Raw genomic sequence first — 16,981 nt, forward strand, 5'->3', positions numbered from 1 at the left:
TCTCATTTGCCAGCTATTACCAGATTAGACAGGAAGAACGCCTGTATGTATTTAGAGGGGCAGTTCCTACAATGCAGGTCATGATATTTGCTGTTAGCACTTGTCCCTCAACCTGTAGCATATACTCTTCATAGTTTCCTCTGTAGCCATTACATACATGTAATTGCCAGCACAGACAGATATAAGCAATACTCTCATGTTTCTTTTGACGTCTGGTCAGATTTCCTGGTCTTTCCAATGATAAAGAGAGAAGCTGTTTCTCCCAAGCAACCTCTCCAGTTCTGTGCATGAATACAGCCCCAAATATATACATTATATGGTAATTAACTATCTCCTGGCTTTGCTATGTTTCATCTTTTCCATTTGGGAAATCTCCAGTCAGCTCTCTTACAGTCTGTTCTTACAGTTAAACTGCTTCCACGATCCAGCTTAGATCATGTATCACTTCATACCACAATACTGAAGTTTTGGGTTTTTTTCCAAAGTGATGAGACCTTCCTGCATATGTAATAGGTTTACGTTGATGGAAAACTGACACACGCACATATCTCCTATCCAGTAGTATGTTCTAAAAGGTTAGCATTAAACTGCACTCAAAAATTCCCTACCTATTGCATAAGAAAAATAACAATACCGCCCCCCCCAACATTTAAATATCCCCTTGAAAGTCAGAGGCCTGAAGTAATTTCCAGTAACATTTGATCAGAACTTTAGGATACCATCTTCCAGAGAGGGTAGTAGAACTCATACTGTAATCCAGCCATTTGTTTTCAAATCCCAAAACTGCATGGAGGGAAAAATAAACAGTGTAATGCAAGAAATACCAAAGCGAGCATTTGGATGAAAGTAGCAGAAATGAGGAAAACTTCTAATGCCATATTTTCTATGATATTGATTGATTGATTGATTCTTAGCTCATTAAATATATTGGTATTGCTATTTTAGTAGAACTCCAGAAATCGTTTAAATGCACTAATTTTTCTGGCTTGCTTTTTTCTCTAGGCATAATTATAAGATATGAACTTTATATGAGAAAAAAATTTAAACCAGCTGGGAATTTTCTTCCTCCCGAAATTCGTATTTTCCAAAGCAGTGGATGGCTCAGTCCTCAACCACTTATGGAGTCTCCTAATGAAAATGCCCTGGCTCCACCACAGACCAGTACCACAGTCACTGATCTGGAGCCATTCACAGAGTACGAATTTTATGTTCTAGCAGTAAACATGGCAGGTAGCATATCTTCAGACTGGATATCAGGACAAACAGGAGAGGCTGGTAAGTATTGGTTTGAATTTGTTTGATACAAATGAAAGGAAAAACTAAATTAGAATGCATTCTTAATTTTTTTTTTTCAATAGAATGTGTCTAGTGACGATTCAGATAGGGACACATTCTCATTTTTAAACTAATTAAAGATAGGTCAGATTATCTCAGAATTTAGCATGTTAAGCAAAACCCATTTTCTTTACCATAAAATCATATTGTTGAAGAAAATAATCCCTGTCAATTAAACTAAAATTTCCAAACTACAAGATTGAAAAATCTACCAAGCAGTGTTCAAATTCTCCCTTGTTTCCCCGGTTGTTATATATATGTTCTTTAAAGGGAGAAAACATGAAAAAAGATTGGTTTTGTCACAAATGTTTTAACAGTTGGCGTGAATCAGCAATGTCATCCAAGAAGGTACATATGTACAGAAAGGAGGTTCTAATGAGTTTTCCTGAACATTGACTGTTTAGAAAACAATTTTTTTAAAGAACTTGAGAGGGTTACCTTTTTAGGAGTAGAGTGCTTGAAACTTTTTATATGCTTTTATGGAAGCCAAGTGTCATAACATGGACCACTTTTTTCAGAAGTTTAACCAGTTCACAGTGCCTCTTATTATGACCCTTCTGTTCAGATTTTCAAAAGGGCTTGCCACTTGACATATTATTTGAAATAACAGCTATTTATTTCAGTGCTTTCATTAGAGATCTAAGGTTTTTAGGCTGATAGAGCCTATATTTTGCAATTAAACATCTCTGTTACATCCCTGATGCTTTTGTTTGCTGTTAGCTTGAAAATCATGTCCTCAGTCGTTTGCTCCTGCAAAACAGCAGGCTAAACTAATTCCCCTTTCAAAATGAGTCTTTGTGCTTATCTGTTCTTAAATACTATATGTTATAAAAGTGTTAAATTGTATTTGGGAAGAGGTCCATTAGTGTGGTGGTTTGTACATAGCAGAAGTGCTATGAGTTGGTATGCTATTATTACAGAGTAATCAGGTGGGGATTTAACTGCAGTGCAAACAATCCTTTTACAGATTTACTATGGAAGACAGGGGAACTGTTTTGTAAGAAGTGAGAGACATGTTAATTTCAAACTGGCCTAGCAAACAAAATTGCTTTTAAGATGCTGAAGTATTGAACACTTTTTGCTTTTATCAGTTTTTTCCCAGGTTGCATGAAGTTCTTCTTCAAGACCTTTTCATTCGTATGTACTTTCCTACCTGCTACAGGGGTTAGGACTTTAGTGTTGATTAGTATTTCTTTGAAGACATAGCCAGAGTTTTATTCTGCATTCATGGCCAGAGTAGAAAACAGGAGAATGATGGGTGAGGTACTTCTTATGTAATATCAAAATAATATGAAAATTCCAGTTAGACTTTGAAAATAAGGTTAAAAAAAGAAAAAAAAAAAAAAGACTGTCTGAAATGGTGTTTTACAAATACAATGAGAAAGCTTGCATTACACACAGTGCTCACTTATTTTATGAATGTTGTTATATTAATCTTTTTTCAGCCCCAGTGTTCATGCCATCTCCATCAGTATTCCCTCTTTCACCATATTCCCTCAACGTATCATGGGAAAAACCTGAAGATAATTTAGCAAGAGGAAAAGTGATGGGATATAGCATCAGTTTGATGACAGAACAAAGGTTCTTGCCACCATTTTCCCAGGTATTGTTAGTTACATTAAGTTTTTCCTATCAGTTTATCTTATGTGCTCTGTAATGTTATACACTACTTTTGGGTTTTAAGTTGTATTACTGAGCTGACTTGTTTTCAGTAGTGGGTGAGATTCAAAATTAGTAGGGATGGGATTGAGCAACAACACTTAAATTACCGTGATCTTTGCATCTTCTGATTCTGTATTATTGCTATATTTGCTGATATGTTTAAAGCAAAGGAATGTACATTTTCATTAAGAAAGGTACCTGTCTGGCTTCCTGGATAATGGACAAATCTTTGAAGTGGGGAAACCTAAAATAGCAGAAAACCAACTTTATAAAGTCTAACTATGCGATTTTAAAATACTGTTGTGATTTTTTGAGTGACTGGGCTTGGCAAACAAATACCATAGCAGTAGTAGTAAGCTAAAAGCTTAGGAATGAGCAAAGAAATATGATAGGTAATCAGAATGTGGGAGTGGATCTGGTGCTCTGCTATTGTGTTTCTCATTTAAGAGCTGGTTTTGTCTTTCAGTGGTACCACAGATGGGCCTCAGTTTATTTGTCTATGAAGTGGGGATACTATTGCTCCTGAAGCTGTTGTAACAATACATAAATGTAAATTACTTCTGGTCTCAGGCTTGCAAGATTTTTCATCTAAATAAACATCTGATAAAGAAGTTACTGAAAATACAACATTTTATTCGATTCTACTCTCTCTGATAGCTTAAAGTAATGTTAAAGTAAAGCAGATTCAAATGTCTGTAGGTATTAGTTATTTCCCTCCCTCCTTATACCTGCTAATCATGTCACTCATTCAATGGTGGTTAGATTTCACCACTTAATAGTGTCATCTTCGTCATCTGGATTGTAGCTGCACTGTTTGTAGTGATAACTGCACCACCACACATTTTATGAGGCAATAACTTTGTTTCCTCATTTATCCACTCAGGAACTGGCTTATTACCTCATAAAACAGGGTGATGGGAAGTATTATCACCTAAATCCTAGCTTGTTCAGATTCTCCAAAATATTCTCCCTCGGTCTTTGCAGGCTTTTCCACATCTAAATGAAGGAATCTGCAAATTCAGAGACAAGCTTCTTATTAGTGAGCATGTCATCGATTAATAGGAATGAAAATATTATTAACCAACTGTTGTCTTCCAATCTGTTTGCTTTGCAGGTTTTGCATATAGCTGAGGCTCATGAGCTATCCTATGTAGTGACAGGATTAAAACCTTACAGGACGTACAACTTTACTGTTACTCTCTGCAATCAAATTGGTTGTGTAACCAGTGAGCCAGGCATGGGGCAAACCTTGGCAGCTGGTAAGGAAACAATCTGTATCAAAATGCAAAGCTGACACACAGTTTACTAATGAATACCATTAAGATGATCATAGTTTGATGCACAGTGACAGGGGTAGGTGTTGTATTAATACAAAGTGACTTGCTTAATTATTATTTGTTTATCTTGACAGATTAAAACCAAAATGTTTTCCATGAAGGTTTAAGGTACACTATTATGGCAATAGGATTTGTGTACTGCTCTCTCAATTGCAGGTTATGTATGGATATGTATATTCTTGTTCCTGTTTATTTAAACGGTAAATGTACAGAAATGTGGCTGAACCCATTCATTCATTTATGACGCTAAGAAGTTGTTAATTTGTTGTTGGGGTTTTTTAGCGTGTGTGTCATGTTTGTGTGACATGGCATGTAAAATGCACATGCTGTGCCAATGCCTTGCTTAAGCCATGAAAGAGGAGTTGCATGGTTTTTGTATTACACTGTGTACATATGTTAATTCGTGTGTCTAAATCAGAAGCAACATACATGCTTTGGGTCTGCTTTTTTGCAAATGTTTATTTATTTAGCCCCTGATATTTATGAGATTTTGCTTTGTGGATATGTATACTCAGACTTTCCTGTGGAAACAATACTCAGACTCCATATATGTGTCTGTGCACCTTAATAAATTTTGAGTCTATGAGTTAATTTAAACCACGTGTGTCATGGATTTCAAAGGTACTAACTTTCTACAAATTTAGGGGAAATAACCATCAGTATAGAACAGAGATGGAGAAAGCCTGTATTTACTTTAAAGAAAAGACTGGCATGAACTCACTTCTTAGACATCAGAGGATCAAGAGGGTTTTAAGAGAGAAATTGTTATGAAAATCAGCTTCACAGGTCTCTCTATTCATGGAATGAGGTAGTCAGTACAGCTCTTTAATACTATAAATATAAGCTCAAAATCCATGCTATGTGACATACTGGTGGTCACCTGCAGAGAGCTGACTGCTTAACAGTGTGGTTTCCTTTGGTATAGGCATTTAAAACACATTAATTACTTTCAAAATGTTAGCATTTTTAGTTAAGCAATTAGTGGTGTTGTCATATGGATGTTGTGATTATGATCTCTGAAATTACCTCTCTTATGTAATTTGGTGTCCCATAGGGGAAAAAAATCTGAAAATTTCTGCTGTGCAGAATGTTTTCCTAGGCTCCCTGGGCTGTATTTGAGTTGCCTGAATTCCATCAAAGCTCCTCTGTGTAATCAATGAAGAGCTATAGGATCTTCTAGACAGGGAATGAGGAGTTGCTCAGAGCCAGTAAATAGGAAGCTTTATATACATGAACTGAAGTGGAATTTAAGCTGTTGGTATATTATCTCTAGTCTGCCCTCTGTTCTTCATCTGTCTATTTATTTAATTGCCTTTTCATTTGTTCTCAAGTGGAAGATAGATGATTTGTTCCTTGATTCACCTAATTGTCTTTGTGTTTCAGTGGGCAAAGATTGTTCTGTCAGTCTTCTCTCTTGCTAAATTGCTGATTTCAAAATTTATTTTGTTTCCTCATACTGCTACCTCTTAAAGTTTCAAGCTGGCCATCTACAGAGCCTCCTACTTGTATGAGTATGACTTTATCCCATACCACACAGCCATGCAAGGAACGGCATATCTATGGTGATAACCATGGAAACAAATATGGCCTAAAAGGCACATCTTATTACTACAAATGATCCAACTTTGCATTTATACATTTATTAAAAGATTCAGAAACAATAGCTTAGTTATGCTTGACAGCTTGTTTATGACCATCTCCTCCCTGGTTGTGTTAATACTTAGAGACCTATCACGTTAGAGAAGACAGGAGAATACAAAATAGAATAACAGACACGTCCTCATTTATTACTTGTTTTGCAGTGTAGCCTTTTCCTGCTTACTGTTGTAAACCTTGGAAGCAAAGAATCAGTCCTGTATCGGGTTACTTTTATGTTTTTAAAGCATGTTAATGCAATGTCTTAAATTTTGACAAACTAAAGAGTAAAACACTTAAATTTTGCCTGTAAATTTATCTTCCTCCATTCACATTTTTCATTTCTGGAGAAAATTGTTTAATAACCTCCATCAGGGTTTTTTTGTGTGTGCATGTTCCCTTTTGTGAAGTTCTGTAAAACTGTGTTTCCAAAGAAAATTTAAAAGAAACACTACTTATGTGGTGACTTCTAGGTTAAAGTGAGTTCAAGCTTGGAACAAAGTTAGGAGAAACCAGTCCCCATCATTTGTAAAAACAGGTGATCAAGCCTTAGTCCATTAATATCCTTTTGTGTCATTGAACGATGCAAAATGAAATTAAAATGGCCTTTCTAGGACTGTTGAGGAGTTCTGTTTTGTGAAGGAATGTCTCCCTGGCACTGAGACAGCCTCCCTGGCTGGTTGCCAGTCCCCCTCCATGCCCTGGCAAAGGGAGCTTTTTGGAGGAAGTCTTGACTGCAATGTGCTCCAGCATGATGGTCCCCTTGCACTGTAACACAATCCAGGAGCTTTGAATTGTGTTCCAAGTTGGGCTAGAGGTTATACTAAATTAGACTAATTCTCGTCCTCTGATCCTGAGGAGGATAATGGAAAACCATCCCTACTCCTTCCATGTGTGGAGTATACTGATTTATCACATGGAGTATTTAAATCAATGGGTACCTTGATGACTGTGATTTTGGCATGTCCAATGGATGTATATTAGCAAGGGGCTTGCTTTTGGAATTGCCAATGCCTTCTAAAACTTGCCACTAGAAGTCTCAAGTAATTTTTAAGTTTTGTTAATGTTCATTAGGTTAATTTGAAGACTAGCTATAAAAAAAGATACTATTCAAAATCGATCGTTCTTTTTCTCTGGCAACATTTTTTTTTTATATGGCGTAACACAGCAAATAAAAACAAGGGCAGAAACAAGGGCATGAAATCATTAGAAACAAAAATGCTGAGGAAGAAAAGCAAGAGGTTTTGAGAGAGGATTTAAAAGACAAAGAAAAGAGACTTCTGCAGTCAGGGGCAGAATTTGGGGGTAAGACCTAAGGGAGCAGAGGCATCAGAAAGTCTGCTGATCTTTCAATGACAAGTCTTATAACTTAACAAGGATTATAACTTAAACTTGGTTAAAATAATTCAGAAGCAAACAAAACAAGTAGATCCCTTCTAACCTGGTTCAGTATAGGCATCCATACAAGGGATATCTCATGAGTAGCTTTGCAGGAGGAGAGTGAAAGAAAGCTACAATCAGCCATATGTCCTTGTGTCTCTCAGATTGCCAAAAAAATCTTCTCCTCACCAATATATACACCCATGATTTTTGTAGGTGGCAATAAAAGAAGACAATTAAGCCAGAAGAATGTGACGAGAGAATGAGGAAGCAAATAAAATAGAATTATTAAGAATCAAGTTGTTTTATAAAAAAGCTGAGTGGAAGCTGTCACAAATGCATGCGAAGCCAGGAAGAATAGGTGTGATAAATAAAAGAACTTGCACAGGTATGCCTGATGTGTGACCAGCTCCGAAAATGGTAAAAAGTGTTGGAAGATCAATGTTAGGTGGTAATCCAGTATTGGGATGAAAGATCAAAGCAAGCATGTCAAGGTAACGGAAGAAGAGAATTAACCCTGTTAATTCTGTTACTCAAAGAGCGGGTGACTGGACAGAACGTGAACCTCAGTTTTGGTATGTTCAGTTATAAATACACAAATAGTTGGCTTTTAAAGACTCAAATAATTAAAAAGTATTTCATACTGTTTTGATCAGTCTTTTAAACCTTAAATTAAGAGGATGCACATTCCACAATCCTTGTGGTATTTTAAATATGCTTTATGCACTGCAATATTTTGCACATGCTATTGAAAGCCTTGGCTGATACATGGGAAGAAGTTCATTTTTAATACTTTGAAAATTTTGAATCCAATTTGAGCTTCATTTTTGTCTTTGCTACCCCAAGATCATCAAGTGGAACTGCATGTATGTAACTGAAAGCAATACTGAACAGTAATTACACATTTTTCATCTCTACACCTAGAGTCACATTTTACTTTATTCCCTTCTCTAGGTTCTGCTGAGTTCAAGTTCCTGTTTATTTTTGAGAATGACATTCATCCTGTTGTTGTTTACCAAGTCTTAGGCTATTTTTTTATTTTCAGAAGTGCTTTTTGCTCTGGGGTTTTATCTTGTGTAGGATTCTGAGCTGGTACCTTGGAATCTATAGAACTATACTAGCTAGTACCAGTGAAAGACCTGGTCCATTAAAAGTGATTTTTTTTTGACAATGTGTTTGCATAAAATTATGAATTGCATTGTTCTTTGCAGCATCCACTAAGACAAAAAATGCATGTTTCCCAAATTTTTCAGTCAGGCAGAGAAATACCTTTTTATTCCCAGCAGTTTCTGACAAGTCAACAGGAAGGAATCAGCCATGTGAGTGCTTGGACTACTACAATTGCTTACGCTACCCCTCTCAAATCAGATAGTCAAAGGGTGCCTTAAACAATCTATACAGCTATGTTTCATTAACTACTGTGTGACTGAGCTTATTTCTTGTAATTAAGTTCGTCTTTTCTTTGCCCTTCTTAATTTTTTTTTAAACTTCATTTAAAAAGCATTTTTTAAGACACACCAAAGTATGGCTTTGTGATCGCTGCCATTTACCCCAGCACACTGCATTCCTGATCCTTTGCTTTTGATGGCAATTACAGGGTTCAGAAGCTAATTTGTAGAAGATATTCTTCCAGCACCAGCTGCATCTGGCTTCTTGGCAGACTTCTCAAGCAGTTGTATTGGTGGCTTTGGAGTTGCCTCTGGGTTTGCTGGGGTAATGATGCTGATGGGCTTTCTGGGCTGTCTTACACTCCTTGATGTCGTTTTCTTTTCGATTACCCTTTTAATCTGAGTAATTTGTCCATTTTTTCCATTCATGAATAAGGTTCAGTGCAAGCCCTTTTCAAAAGCCTCAACCCATTTGTCATGGCAATACAGCATTTGTTTATGCCTGTCATAGACTGCTTTTCTACAAAATGCTATGCCTCAATTTTAAAATCACAAATACCCATTAAACAGGTAATAAGTAATGTATATTTTCCTTTGTTACAGAAGAGAAATACGAGGGCCATTTGCTGCTGGCCTGAAAACACAGATTGTTTTGCATGCATGTACATAAGTCTCTTCGTTGTGAATAGGACCCAAAGTGATTAAACAAGCACTCTTAATATGTTAATTTATAATTTTAATTACAACAATCTTGTATATATAGTCATTAGTGAATACTAATATAAATATTTTTCTACCTTTTTATTCATAATGCATAAACCAATCATCCAGTTACTTCTCGGCAGTTGCCTGTTTCCGTTTCATAATACAATCTTTGTTCTTAGTTATGAATGCATTTTGTTCATTCCTGTCTTGAATAATCCCTCATTAAGCTAGTCACTTTCTGCTCCATGCTAAAAAGGAAAAATTATCATGCAAATGTGGCGTGCCATATTAAAAAGCACATTACCAAACACTTTTGTTGCTGTCCTTCAATTAGTTTCCCTTCTTTGAATTTAATTTCATTTGTTGTTAAACTACTGACTTGATGTATGGACTCATGAATTTGAGGCTGCTGCCAAGAATGTAGCAGGAAAAAAATCAAAGCCTCTTCAGAAAGCTGCAGAGGCAAAGCTGAAATGAATTTGCTTCACCTTTGACAAGAACACTTGAGCAGCATTGGAATCCTCTGATGATTCAGCTTGGCTAATTATCCAATTATTTATTTCAAGAATAAAGACACTGTTTTACAATTAGAAAAGTGTAAAGTAATCTGAGAAATTTCGTAATGACAGATGACTTAAGTAACTTCTGAGATAAATAGTATCTGCTCAAACTTGTTTTGCCAAGTGTTCAAGCTGTAGTTAAACTGCTCTTTGAGTTTCAGGAAATTAGTAGGGACTCAAAAGTTATTTGTTTCTTCTCCCCTACCAACCACATATTATACTTCAGAAAATAGCTCAGTTTGTTCTTTTCCCTCCGTGTCAAATTTGCAAGGTTTTTAAGCTATGTTTAAGTTGCATTCCTCTTGATTAAAAGCTTTTGGTTCAAAGCAATACTTTTTAATTGCCTAATAATATAAGTCAGTTCTTAGGAAAGAACCGTGCATTTAGGAGTTCATTTGCAATATAACTGAAAAATTCATTGCATGGCAGTAAAACAATTTACTGTTAATTACAAGGAGAAGAATTTGCTGTACCATGCTCACAGATTGCCATGAATCATGCAGCACTCCTAGAGATTTATAACAGATGTGTAAGTGGGATGAATTAGCAGGGTTTAATAACAGAGACACAAATCATGCAGACTTCAAGGAGCTTTAATTGATATACTAGAATGTGACGGGCATGAATCACTCAGCCATTCAACAGCACTGTAACATATGGTCAGCTCAATATGCTGCATCTTAAATCGGTTGGTGAGTCGTTGGTTGTCCCATATGGTGGAAGCAATATATTTTTCATGATTTTTAAAAAATACTGTGTACTACATCTATTTTTAAAGAAATATGATTGTAACATATCCGTGTTATTAAATTTTCTTTTGATGTCCATTATGGCTGGTTTTTATTCTTTTTTGGGGAAGAGTCCAAAATGGACTCCAAAGAATCTTCTAAAAAAATCAAAATATTGTCAGAAGACATAAGTATTATTTCTTGACTCATTTACTATGGAAATACTATTGTGAAGCACAGAGAAAGAAAAGGTCATACCAGAAATGCTGTGGCAATCTCAGGGTCCTCTGGACTAATAACTTGTAGCAAAAATGAAATGGATGACCAATAGCGAGGCATGTAATTTTACCTGCAAGGCAAACTCCCAGATGAAAAAAAAAAAAATTTTCTTTAAGTTTTGTCCTCAAACTTGCTGAACATTTCTGTTTTAATTTGTATGTAAGCCTTCTGCATTCAACTGAACAATAATTAAAAACTGTATACTTTTTGCTACTGTTGCTTTCCTGAACTATTCAGAGTGGCTAATTGAAGGCTTATGTGGAAGGGTACACAAATACCTACCTACAGTATGCTGAGCAGTAGTTATTCAGACATATGTAAGCCTGTTAAATTTAGCCACAGTGTAAATATGTTATTCCTGGGACAAGAATCTGGCAGAGTATGGAAAAGCTTTAGCAGTTGTATTAGTAAACCTGACAGACTTGAGAAAGGAGTATTGTATCCTTAGAACAGTGGCTGCCAGAATTTAATGTCAACAATTAAAATTTATTTTGATCCTTACCTAGTGTTTATTACTGTTTGTATACACAACAGACCTTACTAATACAGAGATGCACTATTAGATGGAATTACCATCTGTTCAGAGCGAAATGCTGGCATCTGTCTTTGAGTCTAAAACTAAAATGATATTATTTCAAACAAAACAAAATTAACTGCTCTTTACTTACCAACTTCATTTTTGTGTACATGTGTGTGCATAAACACATGGGAAAGGCTTATTTGTAATGACCTGTGTAGCAACATCTATATTTAGATATATGACTTCAACATAAGCTGTATGGACCATCTGTCTTTATTGGTCTTTTTTGTGCCCTCTGCTACACAATGGCATGCAGCAATCATGGGGTTTTAAATACTGTTTTAGCTTTATAATATATTAAATATGTATTATATAGCAAGACATTAAAACTACATAATTAAAATACACAAAATGTGACTTTGAATCCACTAAAATGTAGTACGCTCATTATTTTGACAGATGTGTCTTAACAGAACGTGACTAAAAAAAATTAAATAGGTAAAATTATAGTCGATTCATCTTTCAGAAAGTAGCTACAGGTACCACAGTGACACCTTTAGGAAAATATATACTGTATCTTTTAGTCTTGAATGTTTTTAATTTCAGCATTTAGTACCCTGCTGGGCTAGTGCTACAGATTTATTTTTAGTCCTGTCTGTTTCTGTGCAGAATTTGGGTTTTGGGGTTGTTTTGGTTTGTTTTGGTTTGTTTTTTTACTTATGTAACCTATTATGTACAGTCTTCCACTGTCTTGATGCACAAGAATTCTCAAGCATCAAAGAGACTGTAGTTTAAATACTAATGTTATAGCAAGGATGTTACTTTCTTGAAAGGGTAGGCTTCTATTCCATATATCACAAAATAATAAATTGTGTCATGCCAGTGTTTAATGCATGTACACAGTGCATTAACTGTAACTGTAGTACATTTATTTGTGCTAGAGGAGACTTGAAAATGATTAAAAAATCAATACTTCCCTGTCAGAGAAGCAAGTGTTACGATGCATTTAAGTAGTTAATTGCATAAGCCCCATAAAAGCTTCAGGTTTGGGTATCAGAGATACCATAATTATGGTCCAAGTAACTGCCGTTTATTAATACTAGACTTTAAAGGAAGATATAGTTATTGTCATGAGTGTTAGTTAGCTGTATGCGTTTTAGAAATAATGAATTTTAGCATTTGTGTTTCACCATCAGTAAGTTGAACTGGAGGGCTCAACCTCTTATGTTCACATTTAAAATGCTGACGTACAGTAGTTCCCTCAAAGGTGAAGTTTTGATTGTTAAGCCATGTTTTCTATTTAAACTTGTGCATTAATACCACAATTCATTAGTGCTGTGCCCTACTTATGCAGGAAAGCTTATGACCTCACGCTGCATTACTTCAGTTTTGACATTGTAAATTTCTACCATAGCATGAGATACTAATTAGATTGTGAAGTCATAAATGATGCCTAAGCAGGAATTTACAGCACATAGTGCCATTGGCAGTTTCCCAGTTTCCCCCCTCCCTGCTTTCTCCAAGAATATTTACCAAGTTGGGGAGTGGGGGTGGCAAAGAAAAAGAAAGAAAGACAAAAAAGTAGCAACATGCTACAGGCAAATAGGAAAAATGAAAAATATGTTAATGATCTTGGAAACCCACGAATGTTGAAAAGGATGTTATTAATTCGTTCTAAACGAAGCAATCTCTCCTCTAAAGAACTTGCACTATGTACAATGCTGTGCTGTGAAGTAATATGTCAGATTTTTGAAGGCCCATATTTTAATTCAGGTTTTATTGTTCTTGAAAGGCGTTTATTGCTCTTTACTATGTCATTATGGGAACAAGTAATTTTTACAAGTTGTCATTGTATTTCACTTCCTGGGTACAAATGAAGTTTCTGTTGTTAAATCCTTTTCTTTATCAGGGAAAGAAAGGGAAGAAAAAAAGGCAAGATAAGATGGATATAGATTCTATAGGTAGTAGAGTGTTCTTGTACTTCTCCAGATGATGTCTTTTATTGTTCCAGTGGTGGTCCATTTCTTTCCCACCTGTATGGCCATCATGGCATTATCCAAACAGGTCATGCTGCCCTCCAGTGGCTTACTGAACAGTATTTAAAAAAAAAAATAAAAAATTATTCATAACTCAGCTATAGAGTGACCAATGCTATCAGAACTTTTAAAAGAATTGCCAGCGTATTGGTTTTCATGGTAGAAGGATTATTGTAATAACATTCTTAGGCTGATACCTTTGTGGAAGCAATCTTGTATGGAGTTATACTGTGCACCATTGTTAGTGGAGAAAAGTTAAAGAGGGTCATTTTCTTGAACTGAATAATTATCTGAACATATGCTAATGTCTTGTGTGTGCACCATGAGGAGAACAACCTGATGAGCCTTCAGTACTGTGGACGGATGGCTGTTCTGCTCCTGTTGACGAGGATAAGTTCAGTGATGAAAGACTCGTGTTGTCGTGTACCATACTGCTGAGATGTAACAAGAGTTAATTAACTGTTCAAATTCTCCTTTGGTCTTTCACTCAAATCCAATGCTGAAGATCATACACATACATGCTTACAGTGAGTATGGCATGAGAGGCTAATCAAGGGAGGAATACAAATATACTTTTTATGAAGAAGGATTCTTAAAGATTATGAAAAAAATATTTTGGATATAATGCTAGAGGTATTTTTCCAAAGCCTGAATAAACAAATAAGGTATTTCTTGTGGAATTGAAAGCAAGTTCTCATAAAGATTAAGAATGTTGTTTGGTTTTTGTTTTTTTCTAATTAAGCTTCTACGGATATCTGTGCAATAAATAATTTCCCGAGTATTATGGACAATGATATCTAGATAATTTTTTTTTTTTTAATGCACAGCTCCAAGAAAACTTAGTGCTCCTCGTGTGGAAGGAATAAACAGCACAACGGTAAAGATAAATTGGAATGAACCTGAAGAACTTAATGGGCCTTCTCCCATCTACCAGGTGGAAAGGATAGATTCATCTTTAGCTACATTGAGTACAGAAGTAATGAAAGGGATCCGTTTCCCAGGAAATGGATATTACAGATTCGCTAGTTCCACTCTCCCCGCCAATACTTACTTTACAGGTAAATGAGTTTAAATGACTTACAAAATGTGCCAATTGTACTCTGCATTTGTTTTACCATTTATTATCATCTTCTCTATAACTTTCATGGTAAAATCTGTAGTTTTTAATTTACGAGCATAATGTGATTATTAGTGATGTATGGGCTATTTCGATTCTCACATAAAAAGCCTGTGAAAAACGTTATTGGACATGTGGGATTTGTATTCCCTTGCCTTTGGACATAGAGACGTACATGACAGTGAATGTTGCTGCATATTTGACTCATTTCCTTGTGGTAAATATAAGATGAATTTTATTTATTCTTCTGGGGCAAGAAGATGCTGATGGTGCGAAGGCCACACCACAGTGCGATACAACTTAACCTGGTACTAAGCCTTGTTTGTTAAGACAGATAAGGGCTGCAAAATCATGCAGCATTGTCGATGCGCAAAAGAACACTGAAGATTTGAAGACCGCTCAGCTGACATCCCTTGTTTTTTCTGGGCCATGACAGGTAATCCTGGCAAGAATATGTGAGCACAGATAGCTTGGTACTTGCAAGTATGTGTGTGAAAATTCAGGTTTTGTTTAAAACAAAAATCACCTTCTTGCCTCTCTATGATCACTCAGTGAATCTGATTTAAAAGTAACAAGAGTTGAAGATCACTTCCATTGTTTTTTCTTGCTAGCTGCTTACTTGACTGATAGTCAAATAATAACAACAAGTGATAATGTGTTAGTTAAATATTGACACCATGTTGACTTGCAAAACCTGTCTCTGTGTGGGAATCTGTAGGCACAGCTGTTGGGCTCCTTTCCTCATCCAAATTGCTCTATGGTTTTCCTGACATCAGAGTTTGCACCCTTTACCATATATTTAGTAAGAAAATCTTTGATGTGTTTCTTCTGTTGTCAGTTGTGATGATCTGAACACCAAAGGAATTGTGAGCTGCAGTTCTTCTCACTGGAGCTCCAGTCAGCCCTATCACTGTGGTATAGTTAAATAGTTTAATCAGACAGGTAAAGAATCATGAGTATCACTGAATTTCCTACTTCTCATCAGAAGTCTCTGAGAGTGTCAGGAAAGAGTGTGTTGCACTACTGGGGTGGTTAACATGCCTGCCTATTTGTAACCAAGCAAGCCCAACACTAATTTACCCACGTGATGATTCGGTCTGGGGTTTGCTTATGCTCCATAAGCTGAGACTGAGGCCTTGAATAAGGCTTATTGAGATGGTTGAGGTGGTTTGAGCAAGTTTGGACGGACAGGTTGGGAGAAGATGTTAAAATAAAGCTCCCTTCATACTGACGCCTGATGGCTGATAATGCTATGTGGATAAATATAATTTATTACTGCTTTGGACTGTGTTCTTTCTTTTCGACCAGCTATTAGTCTGAGTATCTGGAGTTGACCTAGAACCAAAACATGCTAGGCAATTTGTCCAGACATCTGCTGGTAATGACTGACAATCAGGTTAAATCAGCCTGTTTTGTTACCTAAAAATGTGTAATTCCAGTACTTGGCAACTCAATGAAGTTTTTGAGAAATATAAATCCGGGTTTTTCCAAGTAGATCATCCCTCCTTCTTCTAAAACATGATGGAGGGAGAATTGTAGCAAATCCAGGAGAGTTTAGAAAGAAAGGCACTTAGGGGAATGAAAAATATTCTTTAATTGTACTCTGCACTTGTTTTGTTTTTGAGACCGTCTCTTATTACCCATCTCTGAAGACAAGCTGTTGGCAATTGTGCTTTATAGATGGAACGGCTTCGGTGTACATGCAGCTGTGTACATTTTTGACACAAAAGTGTGCCAGCTTGTATATGTCAGTCAGCAGACAGATACTTCTTAGTGCGTCTGGGATCTCCCACTGCTAATCCAGAAAAAGATAGATCAGTTTATTCATTGCTAGTAAATGCAGTTGTCCTCACTATCTCCCCGGCTGGTCTTACACTCCGAGGTGCAAGTAATAGGGGCAGATGTATTATCTGGGAAGTTTTCCAAATTCATCTTAAAAAAAAAAAAGTTAGGCAATAAACACTGGCTATACTAAGTAGCGTCCTTCTGTCTGTAACAAAGCCTCCAGCTGCACAGGAAGATGTGCTCTGAGTACACATTAGACAAGAGGAAGTCAGGTAGAGAAAAGGATTGTTTCTGCCAGAACTGTCCACATGCGACTTCTTAGCTCTTCAAACTGTGAAGAAGTGTTTTAGGCATCTGTAATATCGTTTCCCAAAAGATGCAGACTTGACTTCTAATACTTATTCGTACCCCTTGAAGTTCTTTGATACAACAGCAGTCATTATATCTATCAAAATACCACCAGGCAAAGAAACTATTATTGTTCTTGTTTTAGCTAAGGAACTCATCCATCTCC

The 16,981-nt window shown here is 36.2% G+C and overlaps 1 protein-coding gene across 5 annotated transcripts in view; it reads left to right on the forward strand.

Annotated features, from left to right (window-relative positions):
* Positions 1 to 16,981, forward strand: part of USH2A (usherin) — a 394,137-nt gene that overhangs the window by 93,140 nt on the left and 284,016 nt on the right. For all 5 annotated transcript variants that reach the window (XM_069800131.1, XM_069800130.1, XM_069800132.1 and 2 more), the window contains exons 18-21: positions 1,003 to 1,275; positions 2,781 to 2,938; positions 4,112 to 4,256; positions 14,393 to 14,623. In XM_069800131.1, the coding sequence (XP_069656232.1) occupies positions 1,003 to 1,275; positions 2,781 to 2,938; positions 4,112 to 4,256; positions 14,393 to 14,623 (807 nt within the window). The remainder of the gene's footprint in view (positions 1 to 1,002; positions 1,276 to 2,780; positions 2,939 to 4,111; positions 4,257 to 14,392; positions 14,624 to 16,981) is intronic.

This window comes from Haliaeetus albicilla, chromosome 13 (assembly GCF_947461875.1).
Source record: "Haliaeetus albicilla chromosome 13, bHalAlb1.1, whole genome shotgun sequence".
In the NCBI taxonomy this organism is placed as follows: Eukaryota; Metazoa; Chordata; class Aves; order Accipitriformes; family Accipitridae; genus Haliaeetus; species Haliaeetus albicilla.